This window comes from Brugia malayi, assembly GCF_000002995.4.
Source record: "Brugia malayi strain FR3 genome assembly, contig: Bm_015, whole genome shotgun sequence".
NCBI lineage: Eukaryota > Metazoa > Nematoda > Chromadorea > Rhabditida > Onchocercidae > Brugia > Brugia malayi.
In genome coordinates, this window is record NW_025062292.1 from 36945 (window position 1) to 50971 (window position 14027).

Sequence of the window (14027 nt, forward strand, 5' to 3'; positions counted from 1 at the left end):
ATTTGGGGTATGTAGTTGGACGCGGCATATTTTTTATTGACATAAGCTCCGTTGACCGTTTCAGGTGAGAATTAGAAATATCGTCTTACCCTTGTATAGTATGTTTATAATACTCACCTTGCATAATATGATTATCTTTATAACATCCATATATGTAAAAAAATAACAGTTGTGTTCCCTCTGTTCCGATCATATATATAGTATTCTGTTAAAAGTACCAAATCATAAATGAAAATAAATATGAAAAAATCACTTTAGAAATAACTAAACTGATTTTTTATAATGACTACATTTAACTAAACTGTTTTTCATATTTCATGTTTAACTATCCATTTCTTTTTTATATTAAAGATACGAATCATTTTTACTTACTTGGAAGGAATATCGATAAGTTTTTTATGCGTATATTGTTTTGTGTATTTTGCACAGCTAACAATTAATAGCTGTCAACAAATAAATTGCAAAGAACTTTTATGGGAATTGGAAGAGGGTACACAATAAAAAAGGGAAAAAATAGTTTTAGATTTAATAAAGTTTTCTGTTTTTGCATAAAGGAGAGATATTTGCTATTTGGTATGGCAATTAATTAATTAATTATTTCGATGTAAAATGTCGGAAAAAGGTGCATTTGTAGACTTGAAAAATAAAAAGAGAATATATAAAATGATAGAGTAGAAATTATTTAACTATCTTCATACATTACCACTTTGTTAAATTAAATCAGCCGTCGGCAAAGAAAAAAACGACGGTATATTAGCAATGGTGGATAATTACTGCAACAGTGGATATTGTCATTTCATACTCTTCTGATACATTTTCATGAATTAGTTTCCGAATAAATTCGATTTAGCTATGTGTTTCATCACTAGTTGTTGCTTTTTGTTTGCTCTGTATGCAATCTTTCTGGTCGCAGTGAAACAAAAATTGATTGCTGCTATCGCTATTTCAGGTTGGCTTTTCCAAACTGTGAAAATTCTAATTATCTTTTCCAAAAATCGATAAACAGCGATATATCCAAGTAATATTACTTATCACAGTTAACTACCGCTGATAGAATTATTAAATGACGCTATCTGATTCTTGAAATTGTTGAATAAGCTAGTCATTTTTAAAGAACATGTGTGTCGCTTTAAAATATCATCAATAATCAATTATTCCTTCCATTCTTTACTAACTTTTAACTTTGCTAACTTCTAAATTTGGTTCAGCCGGAGCAATTTGCTTCGATATCTTGAACTTTATTGTTGTTTTAATCATTTATAAAATTATTATAATTGTATTTACGATGAACATTCGAATCACTTTATCGATCTTTTCACAATAAAACAGCTAAACTACTTGGGAGTTTTTAAATTTTTAAACTCTAAGACGGATTATTTCATTTTATAATGATTTTATAATGGTGAGTTCACTGTTACATAGAATTCTAAAAGTGTGGATAAATCGTTGTGAATGCATGATGCATGGCATGCTTGAATGAATATTCTTTTCACATTGTTGAACTTAATTGAACATAGAATTTCAGAAAAATTTTTAATAAATATTAAATATATTTAATAAATAGTCATCCTAACTTGGTAAGAGATTTTAAAAAAGAAGGAAATAGACTGTGATATTAAATTATCGTTTGAGGTGAAACAACATAGAAATCTTTAAAGGATTTCTAATTGACGCATCAAAAATTATGGTCAAATTTTTGTCCTGGTAAAGCTATATAAGTATCCTGTTATATTTATACGGATAGCAAAATCTTAACTAATTCATTACATACACATATATCGACAAAGCAATTAACTTGGCAAATCAACTTATTATTAACTTGTGCTCCAGTCTTTGTATATTTAAATTCTAAATAGATAGAATGGTTTGAAAAAAAAAAATAATTAATCGAAATGCGAAATTTACATATTTCCGACAAGAAAGTTTTCAAAAAAACGATGAAACTACAAAAGATTTATTGCTCCATGCGAAAGCGATATTTCCATTCGTACCTTATCTTAATATAAAATTCGCTTCCTTTGTTGTGCTAAGTGATTTTAATTGGAATTTCAATTTTTCACTTACTTGTATAGAGTAAAACAAAACATTAAACTTCAAATTATCAATGGTATGAAGCCTTAAATCATATTTGTAAGAAGTGAAGCCAGTTAATAGTGGTTTGCTTTGACAGATTTATCCTAAATCTTCCTGACCTATCACTGTCATTAGATAAATCAGTATTAATAATTTAACAGACATGATTTATTGATTTGTTTTTTATTTATTTAGTAAACGTCACATAATCCCATCAATATTTATATCATTCATCTTTAAATATTCTCTACGTGTGAGGATACGTCCTTTCCAAAGAAATACACGGCAATCGTTTCTTCGGCTTCCAAACCGCAATGGTAACATCTTATTCGCCAAAATACGTACAAGACTCAACTGGAAATTTACAGTTGCTGAACCAAATCCACGAAGACGGCCAAGCTGGAACGTGATCTCACGTCGTACTTTACGGCACACATCTTGTAGTATCTGAAACTTATTAATTTTATTTTTTCAGTTTTTCTAGATCGAAAAAGAAAATCACGTTTTAAATTACAATCAGTAATTGAACTAACTGGCATTCTTTCATCGTTGAAAACGTCAAAGAATTCCATAGAAACTGAATTAAGTGGATACCATGAGGGATCGATTTTGATTGATTCTGTTACGACAATTCGTTTTACCTAAAAAATTATGAGAGAATTGTTAAGTATTATTCTTTAAAGAACTTTAACGAGCAAAATAATAACATTTAGATCATCAAAACTATTATGTTATGAACTGCATTATGATTTCTAGTTTTATTTAAGTATTGCTCTTACGAAAATGATTGCTGTTGCCAATTAAAAATATAGATCTGAAATTTTAATAGATAATTCACATGAAGATTAATTAGCTTTCTGTAAAAAAAAAATGATTTTTAAACGCTGAGAAAAATAAATGGAATACTGATGGCGGTAGATGAACATTTGCAAGTTGTATGAAATCATTTAAAATTAGTGCTTCGAATGTTATTGTTGACAGTGAATGAAACATTTTTAAGAGCTCAAATATTTGTTCGCTTGTCGAAGGCTGAAATTTCCTTTTTTTTTTTTTTTTTTTATGCAGATAAATAAAAGTAAATTCTTGTTTTAATTTTCAAATTTGTATTTGAAATTTTATAAATTTAGTTATTTGTCAACTCACCTTAAGAAAAGCTCGTGCAAGCGTCAAATGACTCAAATGTTTCATAGTAATCATTGTTTCTGCTACTTCTATAACAGCAGCACTACGATTCTAAACGTATCAATGATCAAATTAGTTAGTTGTATATTAACTTTTAAATTCTCTTGCGCACTTCCTTACACAGAAGTTATTATGAAGAATATAATTTCAAATGTTGATTATTTTTGTTTTTTTTTCAGTTTTTGTTCTTTTTTTTAAATCCAAAATAAAATAGATGCATTACTTCAGATGTAGCAGCTCCTTCCGGCACGATAACAGTTAGTAACAATTCTAAACGTCGCAAAGTAGTTGCTAAGGCTCGACATATGGTCAGCAATTGTCGGATACGCATTCGATGTGTGCAAATTCGAAGATCTTCAATTGGAGCGCAGATTTTATCTACTGGTGGAACATCAGCTAATGTTAGTGTTTCTCGGATATGGAGCGTACGAAGATTTGGCAATGTGAGGAAATCGCTCAGAGTATAAACAAGACTGAAAAATTCAATTATATCTATTGATGAACTGTATTTTCCATTCATCAATCATATTTTTAAATAAAAATAATTATTACTTTCAAACACTCAGTTGCAGAATTATTCAGTTTCCACTTTTAGTCTTAGGCAATGAAGTTTTTTGATATTTGCTGCTTTTCCACATAATTTAAATCTCTTAGACTTTTTTATTTATATTGTGTTAGATAAATATGCATGAACACATGTGGCATAGAATAGTTAGAATATATCTACTCTAAAAATCAGTGTAAAAATTTGCAAAATTTTTCTAATGAAATATTTGATTGTATAATTTTTAAGCAAAAATTTGTGTTTTTTTGCCAAAACTTTTGAAATCTTAAATTTCTTATCTTAAATTATCTCGTATACTGCATAATTTGACGGTTTCTAATTTTCGTAACAAAGCAAAAAAGCCCTCTTCTGCTGTTATCTTATTGCAACGATCCAAAAATCGCATTGTTGAAGATTCTACCAAAATTGTTTTCACATTGCTGTAATATTATTTTCTGGTCTTCTCAAGATTTTTTTACCATTTACCAAGTACTCAATTTTATTTTAAGGACAAAACTACTTGACCAATCCTTGCATCTAGTGAATGTAATATATCAAGCTACTTGGCCAGTAATAGGTGTTTGAAGCATATGCAATTACTGATTTCATATTAAAATGTATATAAATATTAACATATTTCCATATATTTTAGTGAAAGAATTCTTAAATCAAGACATGTTAAAATTAGAATTAAAATCCTAGGATAAAGCAATAAATGTATTTTCTTATAAAGCGCAGGAAATGACCGGAAATTATAGAGCATTGGAATAGCTTTAGTGGTACGAATTACGCCTACTGCAGGAGAATTGGTAACAGCTTGATAGGCATGTATCACAACCTAAAATGTTTTCTCTTGGACATTTATGAACGAATTTCATAAAATACATTTGTGCTCATGAGAATAGAAGAATAGAATGATTCTAACGGTTTTATTTGCTTCATCTTCAATCGGTACTCTTGTTAAGTAAAGGTGCTGAACGTCGACCCAGCTGCTCAATTCTGTAGCCAATCTAAATTTTTTCAAGAAATTATATACTTAATATTTAATTCATAAAGTTTATTTAGCAATATGCATTAGCTGGCACTTTTTAAAACTTACATTTGCTAATCATGCTTAATTCATTTGCAAAATTTGTTCTTAGATTTGCTAATTTAATTCTTTTAAAATTCACTTTGATATCAACTAATTGATTCATTTTTTGCTGAGTAACAATAATTTGTCTAATTATTATTCCAAAGATTCATTTAAAAAAAAAAAAACCGTTTATTAATGCAACAAATGCGACATCGTGTAAGGGCATCACATAGATAAAAGATCATCTTGATAAGTTCAAACGGTAATGAGATCGATGAATTTTGCTGCAGGTAATATCAGAAAATAAAAAATAAGAGATATTATCATGAAACAGCACATTATTGATAACAAATTATTATTTCCATTTCCATAAAACCTGAAGACATGAACTCACCGGCTTATGAATATTACTGTTTAAACTTTTTAAGCGTATAATTTCATCACGTTGTTCCTCAATATTATGTTTTAGTATTGCTACTGTTTGGCGCAAATCTTCAATAGTCGATTCGCGATGCTCCAAAATTTCTCGTAAACGTTCCAATGTTGCACTGTTTGTTTCAGTACTTGAGCTTCCACCTCCGTCCTCAGCATCGAATGCTTCTGGTGAATTCTCTCTTTCTAACTGATCTTCCATTTTCCTTTTCTTCTTTTTTAAACTGAAAATTCTGTCAACAGTTTTTTCTTTTCACTATAAGTGAATATTATTTATCTTTATTTTTTAAAAAGTTTTTCCAAAGTTAATGAATAAATCGTCAAAATCTGTTTTATTTTTATTTTCTTCAAGAATTTTAGGTTTTACTTTCTTTCTTTTTACTCTCGGAATTTCTCTCTTACCTTTAGCAAAATTTAATATCACTTTTTCAAAAAACTGGAAGCTTTTTTATATAAAAAGATGGGAAGATGGTAATAATTTGGATCGTTTAATGCTGATATGAAATGCCTAGAGAAAATGTTGGAAAATGATGTTTGAAAAATGATGTGAAAAGACTAACTTTAAGGATGGGAAGAATGGATGAGTTATGCGATAGTTATGCGACAGCGAAATGTGATTAGTAATACATGGAGCTAGAGAAGCTGCCTCTCGAGATGTGTAAAATATTGAAAATGACGCAATGATTGCCATCCTCTAATATTTATATTGATCGTTGTTATCAGTTGTCGAATTGATAACTGACAACAACGATCAATATCAAGTAATTTGAAGATGGAAATTCTCGGAAGAAAGTGAAGTGAACAATCTGAGGATGTTTTGACATAAGCGAAGGTGTAACTCGTAAGGCACATTAAGTGAAAATCTCGAGGCTCTAATATATTGTTTCAATTTACGAAGTACACACTTCTCGTTCCGGAGCTCTTGATAGCTAGAATAAATCGGATTATGCAACTATTGCCACACAAGTCTTACAGGAATTATTATTTGAACTTTGCTGCGTATGTAAGCGAATCCAATCGGGAGTAGACATGCTATTGTCTGTCTTTCATCTCGCTCTTTTCAGCTTCCCACTTTATATATTAGAGGTTTTTGCGTGCTTAGCAAACACCAAATTTCAGTAGCTTGTTACTCACTTAATAAAGCTTTTTTATTTCCGTCTACTATTTTGTATCTTTATTGCATTTTCTTTTCTGGGCCTTTCATTTTGTCATTATTGTTTTCTGTCGATGTCGTTATCATTCTTATTATCGGTATTTTTGTGGAGATCAGTATTATTGCTTATTTTATTTTATGCATTTATTATTTATTTGTCTTCTATTTCCTTCATTTATTTATATATTCTTTTATTTATCCGATTTATTATTATTGTTCATTTACTTATTTATCTATGAATTGATGTGTTATTTATTTCTTTATCTGTTTTATTTATTTAATCAATGTATTATTTATTTATTTATCCGATTCATTATTTGTTATTGTTATTATCATTACTCTTATTACTATTATCACTATTGACATTGCTTTTCACCAGTATCACTGTATGTTAACTGTGTTGTTTACCGGAATGTGTTATACTTCTGTTCTAATTCCTTAATCCTACCTGATTTGAAAATTGGAGATATAAGATCAGTTAATGTAGTAAGCGGTAATTATTTTTCGGGAAATCGTATTGTCATTCGGCACTAATAGTTATCATTGATTATCATTTTTAGACTTTTTTCCTGTTTCGTACTAAATGTTAGTGAAAGTAGATGTTAAGTATGTCGATAACAGTGTTTAGGACATGTTTGTTAATATGATTGTGTTTTTTTTGTTTTTTTTTCTTTCAGTTCTATTGTTCTAAATACTTCCAACTTCAGCTGTTATTTCTCGACAGTTTCGTTAGGAAAAAATAGTTCTAGTTATTTCAAGAACAGGTTGGGACTTTTAGAAATCAATTGTAACTTTAGAAAATATTTCGTCGAACAGCAACAAGTTATTGGTAGCTATTCTGTCTTGAACGTGTTGCCATGTATCATCATTTTTTTCTAGTTTCATTTTTTCCAGCCTTATTTGGTTGATACATTTACCTTCACAGTTCTCATTATTTGTCGGTATGTCAGATTTTTGAGCGGTCTTTTCTTGTGTGTATTTAAGGATTGGTTCTATCTACTATTTTAAGAGTAATGGATGAACGTGAAACGAGTAACACAACATCACAGCTTATAACTCACTTAGCACGCAGAGCTGTCACATCATCTGGTCAGAATACTTATGTTGTAAGTTTAATACAGTTGAGCAAATACGTAACTAGTGAATATTAATTGGAAATTACTGATATTCTCTAGTGAATCATAGAAGGCATTTATTGAAATATTGCATGAAGTCTTCTCATAGAATATTTTGTTCAACTCTCATAAAATAAATTTAGATACCCTCTTATTCATATATGTATTTCAGGGAGCCGGAGCTACACGAAGATTTTCGATGCTTCCATCAGCAGGTCCACCTATATCAGTTTTCACGGTAGTTCCGAATCGGTATATATCGGTTATTCGTATAGGCACACATCCTGCTGATAATTCGTCTGTACACCAAGCAAAACGATCTTTATCAAATAATTATGCGTGCGATCTTCAATTAATACGGAAATTTCCTCGCAGTATTGATAAATCGAAAGGCTTGAGACACTTCAGTACCAAAGTTTGTGAGAAAATGAAAATGAAGGAAAAAGGACATACGAATTGTAATGAAGCACGCGTTATTATTTTTTCTTTTTATTTAACTTCGATTGGTTTGAACGCATTTTTTAAGAGATGCCTTCCTGCTGATTTATCTATCTGCTTCTGTAACTATTGTAAGAAAGTTCTCTCTATATTCTAAAACATGATATAAGACTTAAAATTATTGACTATATTACTCATCAAATGGTATTATTGATAATAATTTTTTTTTATGTCAATTATTATTTTATCTTAGGTAGCTGTTGAACTTGTTTCTGAATATTTCGATTCGGCCGATATTCAGCCTACAGATACAGTGTGTTTTTATCTGAAACCAGTTTTTTTGGGAAGTCAAATTTGCAGATTTTAGTGAAAAGGTGAAAGTGCGGTGTCTCATCTTTGAGTAATTTAACTCAAATTTTAATAAGAATTAAAATAGAAAGAAAGAATTAAATAATTAAAATAGAAAGAAATTTTAAATAGAAAAGAAAGGATTAAAATATTGAATTTAAGAAATTTCTTTTTAGATTAAAATTTTAAAATTATGGTTTTGGAAATGAGTAAGCTGTAAGCCTATGTGGAAAAAATGAAAGGAAGTCTAAATTAGTAAAGAGTTAATCAAAAATTTAAATGAAAATTTTTTAAATAAAAATTATAAAATTTAAATAAAGGTTAATAGAGAATAAGTAACTGTAAACAGAAGAAAAGGTTATCATAGTTTAAGAATTTTAATTCGCTTAACAAATATTTTGTTTCTTCTTAATTATATAAGGATTTTTTTTTTTTTTTTTTTTTTGTTTAGGAAAAACAGCAATATGATATGAAAAACATTCGACGTCGTGTCTACGATGCATTAAATGTGCTAATGGCTTTCAGGAGCTCATAATACAGGTAAATCCATTTACTGATAGTTGTTCTGTTCTTTGATTACTGAATGCTTCATGTAATTTGTCAGATTATCCTTTTTTGCAGAATGAAATTTGTTGAATTTAACTCATGTTGAAACATTTATGTTCCAAAATGAATATTTTTTATTTAAAATACCGTTTGTTGGTAGTTTGTGGCATACAAAACTTTGGTGAAGAAAAATCGCGAATTGGAGCGTCAATAAAACTTTTCCATTTCCATCACTTGCCTTAAGATCGTCTTTTTAGTTTCGAATACAAGAATTAAATATTAAGATTAAGAAGAAATTGAGATTTTAACCACAGTCACTACATGGCCAAGATTGTTTGCGTGTATGAGATAATACTGATTATGATGATGTCAGCCCAATTGTTTGTTAGCACGATGATCTTCTATAATATCAGCCAAACTCTAAAACCTTGGCTTAATTATGTATATCTATCTAATTCTTTTATTGATTGAAATTGAACTTTTCAAAATTAATATTGTCACTTCATCTTTTTCTGCCCTCACTTTCTTTTTGCTGTAATTATTGTCACTGAATGAATTATTCCAGAATTAGTTAGATAGAATTATTTTAAATATTTTCGAATTTCAGATCTGCAATTGGAGCTTTGTTTTTTAACTAAAAATTCTAGAACTAAGTAACGATACTTTATCATTTTGCTCTTTGGTAGCTTTCAGATCCGATATTTTATTAACAGTTCCAGAAACGTCCTTTGCAGTTCGCGAGTCAATTTCTTCCGCTGAAACTATCTTTGATCGCTAATTTTATAAATAATCTACTCATCTTTAAAATAGGACTAATTAATACTAATTAATTTTGTACAACAATTAATTTCTGTGATTAGCAATTTCGTGAAATTTCCAGTTATTATTATTATCAATTATTTAAAGCAAAATTTTTTCCTTTTCGAGATCAAATTACATTGTGTTAAGTTATTAGGAAATTCTTTAGGATCTTTAACGCATTCCTCTCTTTTCAACCTGAAAAAGAGGCGTCATTTATTTGTTTTAATAACAAAACTGATTCATTCAAATTTTCATAAAAATTGTCCTCAACATTATGTAATTTTTTTTTCAGTTTTCATAATCAAAATCTTTTTCGTTACCTTTCTTTTCGTCGTTTTTTTCTTTCATCTGACCGTTGCTTTTCAAAATTTAAAATTGTATGAAGTTTTGCTATACGCAAATCAACATTACAACTTGCTGCAAAATCATTTAATTTCAAGCGTTTCATTCATTTAATTCACATTTTCCTTCAATTTGACAATTTTATATGATACTAATTATTTGTGTTAATAAACAAAAAATTAAACTGATTATTCCTGTGGCCATTTATTTCGTACTTTAAATCAAAATCAAATGCTATTTTCTAACAAACTTACAAGGTTCAGTGGCAGTGCTATTTTCAGCATTTATTTGGTTTCGTTGACCATTTATTATTCTTTCTAGTAATGGACATTTCACTGATATTAGAATTATTGATATGAACTGAAGAACATTTTCTTTACCTTAATATCAAATGAAATGAAATGCCAATTAATTCTTTGCGCAATTTTTAAATGTTTTTTCAAATTTTGACTCAGATCAGTTATAAAAATACTATTGCAAGACAAGAAAAGTAATCATCTTAAGAAATATGGCTAGCACTGCTAAACATCAAACTTATTGAATATGAAGGTCGAAATAAGAAAAAATGTTACTGCAATGATTCGAAAGATTCACTTTTTGTAAGAAGCTTATTTCAAACCTGCCAAGATACGGTAAACATGGTAAAGTATGCACGCCAATCGTTAGAGTGATAATGCATGTCAAGCAATACACAGCTGGACCAAAACAATTCAATGAAGCCACAGGTTAATTGTGTCCAACCAAAAAATTTCAAATTTTCTAGAACAAATTTCTAGAACAGTTCAAAATTGTTCCAGCCTATTTTAAATCATTTCTTTATGCTTGAAATTTTACAATTTGATAACTATTATCTATTTGCTTGCCTTCGTGCTGATTAGAGCACAATGTTGGAAAAATAGGAATGAATAATAATATAGCCATAAGTAGCATAGGCCAAGGATTCAAATATTCAACAATACTCATTGCCAATGCACTTAATATATTAAATATAATAATAAGAGCCTGAAATTGCTAATAAGAATAGAGCTGGAGCTACAGGCAGCCATAAATCGGATATTCACATACAGCATTTCTCAAAGTGCTTTATTGAAATACACACCGTTAATAGCATCACTTCTCTTTCTTTTGTCTTTTAAAAAGTAGTTCTACCTGGAAAGAAATGGTCCACTCAAAAAAACCCCAGTTGCCCAACCGACTAATATAATCCTGAACAGCTCTTTGTCCATTGACAGCTTTATTCAAACATGATCGAATTCCAGATACGGAAAATTTTCCACAGTTGTTCTCTAAAGTTTCCGTCTTATATCAGTATTGAACTCCCTCATAAGATAATTTCACTTGGAAAGAAATGCCCCAATCAAAAATTTTCCAATTGTCTAGCCAACCAATATAATCCTGAATTACAACTGTGTTCAAAGAATACCTTGGTATTCTTGTAATAAGTAATAAAATTAGCTGATAAGCAGCAATTTTCACTTTACATCAAACGTGTTTAGATCCAAAGATGTAAATAATTAATTCAGCAAATAAGCCAGTTGAAAGTTTATCAGTAGGTTACATAAGGTGTGAATATTAGTGATAATTGATAATAATGAAAAGATTAAATTCTGCAAAAATTCTGAAATTTTCACCCGAAAGTTTAGCAACTTTAGAAAGCATGTAAAGAATTGAAGTTTTTGCTAAATTTTGGGAACAAATTTTAATCCATTTCCAGTTTATGCTGAAAGTATTTGAATCTCGATATACCTTTCCTTCCATCCCGTACATTCGTATCCCACAGTGTCGAAGTTGATAAATCATACATTGTGTCAATGGTATTACGACCCTTTGTTCTATGTTGTCATATAAATTAACAGCATATATATCATTTATTAAATCGCCTCAAGCAAAAAATTTGCATTTTAAGTTTATGCAGATTGAAGTGTAAAAATGTTTTTATCAGAAATCAAAAAAAAAATCTCTTTTGGATTTTTTGAAAAATTTGCGAATAAATCAGTAGAAAATACTTTTCTCATTCTTTCGGATAAAAAGAATTCTCCAAAGCATTCCTTAAAAAAAAATTATGAGAGATTCGGAATAGATTATAACTGAAGTAATTGAAATTCTTCAATGTATATATCAATTAAAGCGATTCTTTTTCTGATGTCTCTTTTGCTCTTTTTTGGTTTCGTTGCGTTAATATCTACAAACTATTTTTATTTTCCTTTTCTGGAAATGGAAAGGTTTCCAGTGATGAAATTCAAAAGTATCGAATTTTCAATTTCAAATATCACTTTGTGAGTGAGTGAAAGGGAAAGAAGGAATTCACTAGTAATTATTTAGCCATTTTTCAGTTTACATTAAACATTTAAAATAGAAAAGTCTAAAATTAGATATCTAATAGAAATTATAATGATTTTGAAATACCATAGTATCGACTATTGAGCTGCGTCCTACAGGAATCCCAGATACCATAGCCAGCTCTCTGAGGACAAGAGCATGTTTCGATTGCTGCGCAAAATATTGATTCTGCAACAAAAATTATTCCAAATTTTGAAATTTAAATTTAATTGAAAGAAAATTTTGAGAATTAATTTAAATCGAGATTTTAACAAAACCAGGTAATCCCTAAGTTTAAATTTTTTATTACTTTCATTTCTTGCATATATAGGAAAAGGCTATAAGATGAATACTAATTACCGGCGTGACAGAAGGGGCAACCAGGATGTAAGTGTTCCGTAATGCAAACGGAACATCTAGCGTATCGACACTCCAACCTTCCTAAATGTGTTGCATACTTCTTTTGGCAGCGGCGATAAAAATTATAGCCATGGCATGCTCGTGCTATAATTAATATACATATAAAATAAATTTTTAGTTGAAAATATAAAATATATCTTTTTCAATGACTTGCATTCTGCTCAATTGCATTCTATACTGCATGCCTTGTGGGAAATAATAGAAAAAGTGCAACAAAGATTTTTCTTTTGGAAGAGACATCAAAAATAGATTTTAAAAAATCGAATCTATATGCATTGAACTTTTATTTAGCAAAAATCACATTACAGGAATAAAAGATTTTTTGAAATTGTTTTGATAAATTTCAGTTTAAATTTCGAAAAAAAAGAGAAATGAGTAGTGCAATTAGCAATGACTTTTTTTTCAGAAAACGAATGCAGCATATTTTAGACATTTATTTTCTTCTTGCAAAACAAGCACGAAAAGAAAGATTTTTATCAATTTTCTCTCAGCTCAAGTGAAAATGGACGGAACTTTTCTTCAGTTTACTTTTTTCAAACTGTCCTTTCAAAAGAAAAAAATTTTTTATCGTAATAATTTACTGACTAGTAATTATTTATAGAATCACAATAATGAAACTTGCAAATCATTGACTAAGAATTACGAATTGCAAAAAAAGTACGTTTTCTCCGAGTTCGGCCTAGTGAGATTTCTTGTTGTTTAAGGCTGACTTCCATATCATAAATCGAATTTCGGCCAATTTTCGGATCAACAAAGCGACCTTTGTTGAGATCAAAGCATATTCTTTTCTCATTCAAGCTGGAACAAACAAATGATAGATATTCTCAATGTCCTTTTATGAAGAACAGTGTTCCCTTAATACACTGCATTGGAATGAGCGTAGTAGAAGAATTCACTTCAGCTTTTACTTTTTTTGCACTCCAAATGTTCAATAAATATTGGAACCAGAAGCATTACTGCGATATCATTTGCTTATCAGTGATAAATATCTTTTATGTCATATGTAGGCAAAGCAAAATTATCAGAATTCACGGAGTTTGAACATAAATCAACATTAGAAGTGACGATTTACCCAGAAGATTCATTAATGCAAATGAGATGCCAGGTGGTAAGAAGATTCTTTGATACAGCAAGAAGAAAGAGCGCAATCAGGACGATTGACATTTCACTGACATTTCTTCATACTATTCCTCGGTAAGAATATGACTTTTCAAAGACATTTAATATTTTCCTCAACTT

General features: G+C 29.3%; 3 protein-coding genes across 5 annotated transcripts; 1 reads left to right on the forward strand and 2 right to left on the reverse strand.

The window, feature by feature from the left end:
- Nucleotides 1-2274: 2274 nt before the first annotated feature.
- On the reverse strand, nt 2275-5997 carry Bm8414 (Uncharacterized protein; the record flags this gene model as incomplete). Of its 2 annotated transcripts, XM_001896496.2 has the most annotated exons (10): nt 2275-2520; nt 2607-2714; nt 2980-3102; nt 3217-3306; nt 3479-3728; nt 4546-4637; nt 4725-4809; nt 5061-5158; nt 5269-5530; nt 5867-5997. In XM_001896496.2, the coding sequence occupies 10 exons, from the start codon at nt 5995-5997 to the stop codon at nt 2275-2277; spliced, it is 1485 nt and encodes a 494-aa protein (XP_001896531.2). The 2 variants fall into 2 exon arrangements, with proteins under 2 accessions (XP_001896531.2, XP_042938777.1); XM_043082843.1 differs by lacking the exon at nt 2980-3102.
- A 1475-nt stretch (nt 5998-7472) lies between these two features.
- On the forward strand, nt 7473-8169 carry Bm8413 (transcription factor dpl-1, putative; the record flags this gene model as incomplete). Its single annotated transcript, XM_001896497.2, has 2 exons — nt 7473-7565; nt 7747-8169. The coding sequence occupies 2 exons, from the start codon at nt 7473-7475 to the stop codon at nt 8167-8169; spliced, it is 516 nt and encodes a 171-aa protein (XP_001896532.2).
- Nucleotides 8170-9275: 1106 nt separating this feature from the next.
- Bm8412 (Uncharacterized protein) lies at nt 9276-13952 on the reverse strand (the record flags this gene model as incomplete). 2 transcript variants are annotated; one of them, XM_043082844.1, is made up of 12 exons in its annotated part: nt 9276-9326; nt 9570-9661; nt 9844-9902; nt 10028-10124; nt 10304-10409; nt 10669-10821; nt 11199-11335; nt 11796-11874; nt 12456-12557; nt 12729-12809; nt 13499-13586; nt 13861-13952. In XM_043082844.1, the coding sequence occupies 12 exons, from the start codon at nt 13950-13952 to the stop codon at nt 9276-9278; spliced, it is 1137 nt and encodes a 378-aa protein (XP_042938778.1). The 2 variants fall into 2 exon arrangements, with proteins under 2 accessions (XP_042938778.1, XP_042938779.1); XM_043082845.1 differs by lacking the exons at nt 12456-12557; nt 12729-12809; nt 13499-13586; nt 13861-13952 and adding an exon at nt 10895-11051 and having other exon boundaries at nt 10669-10808; nt 11796-11853.
- Nucleotides 13953-14027: the final 75 nt, after the last annotated feature.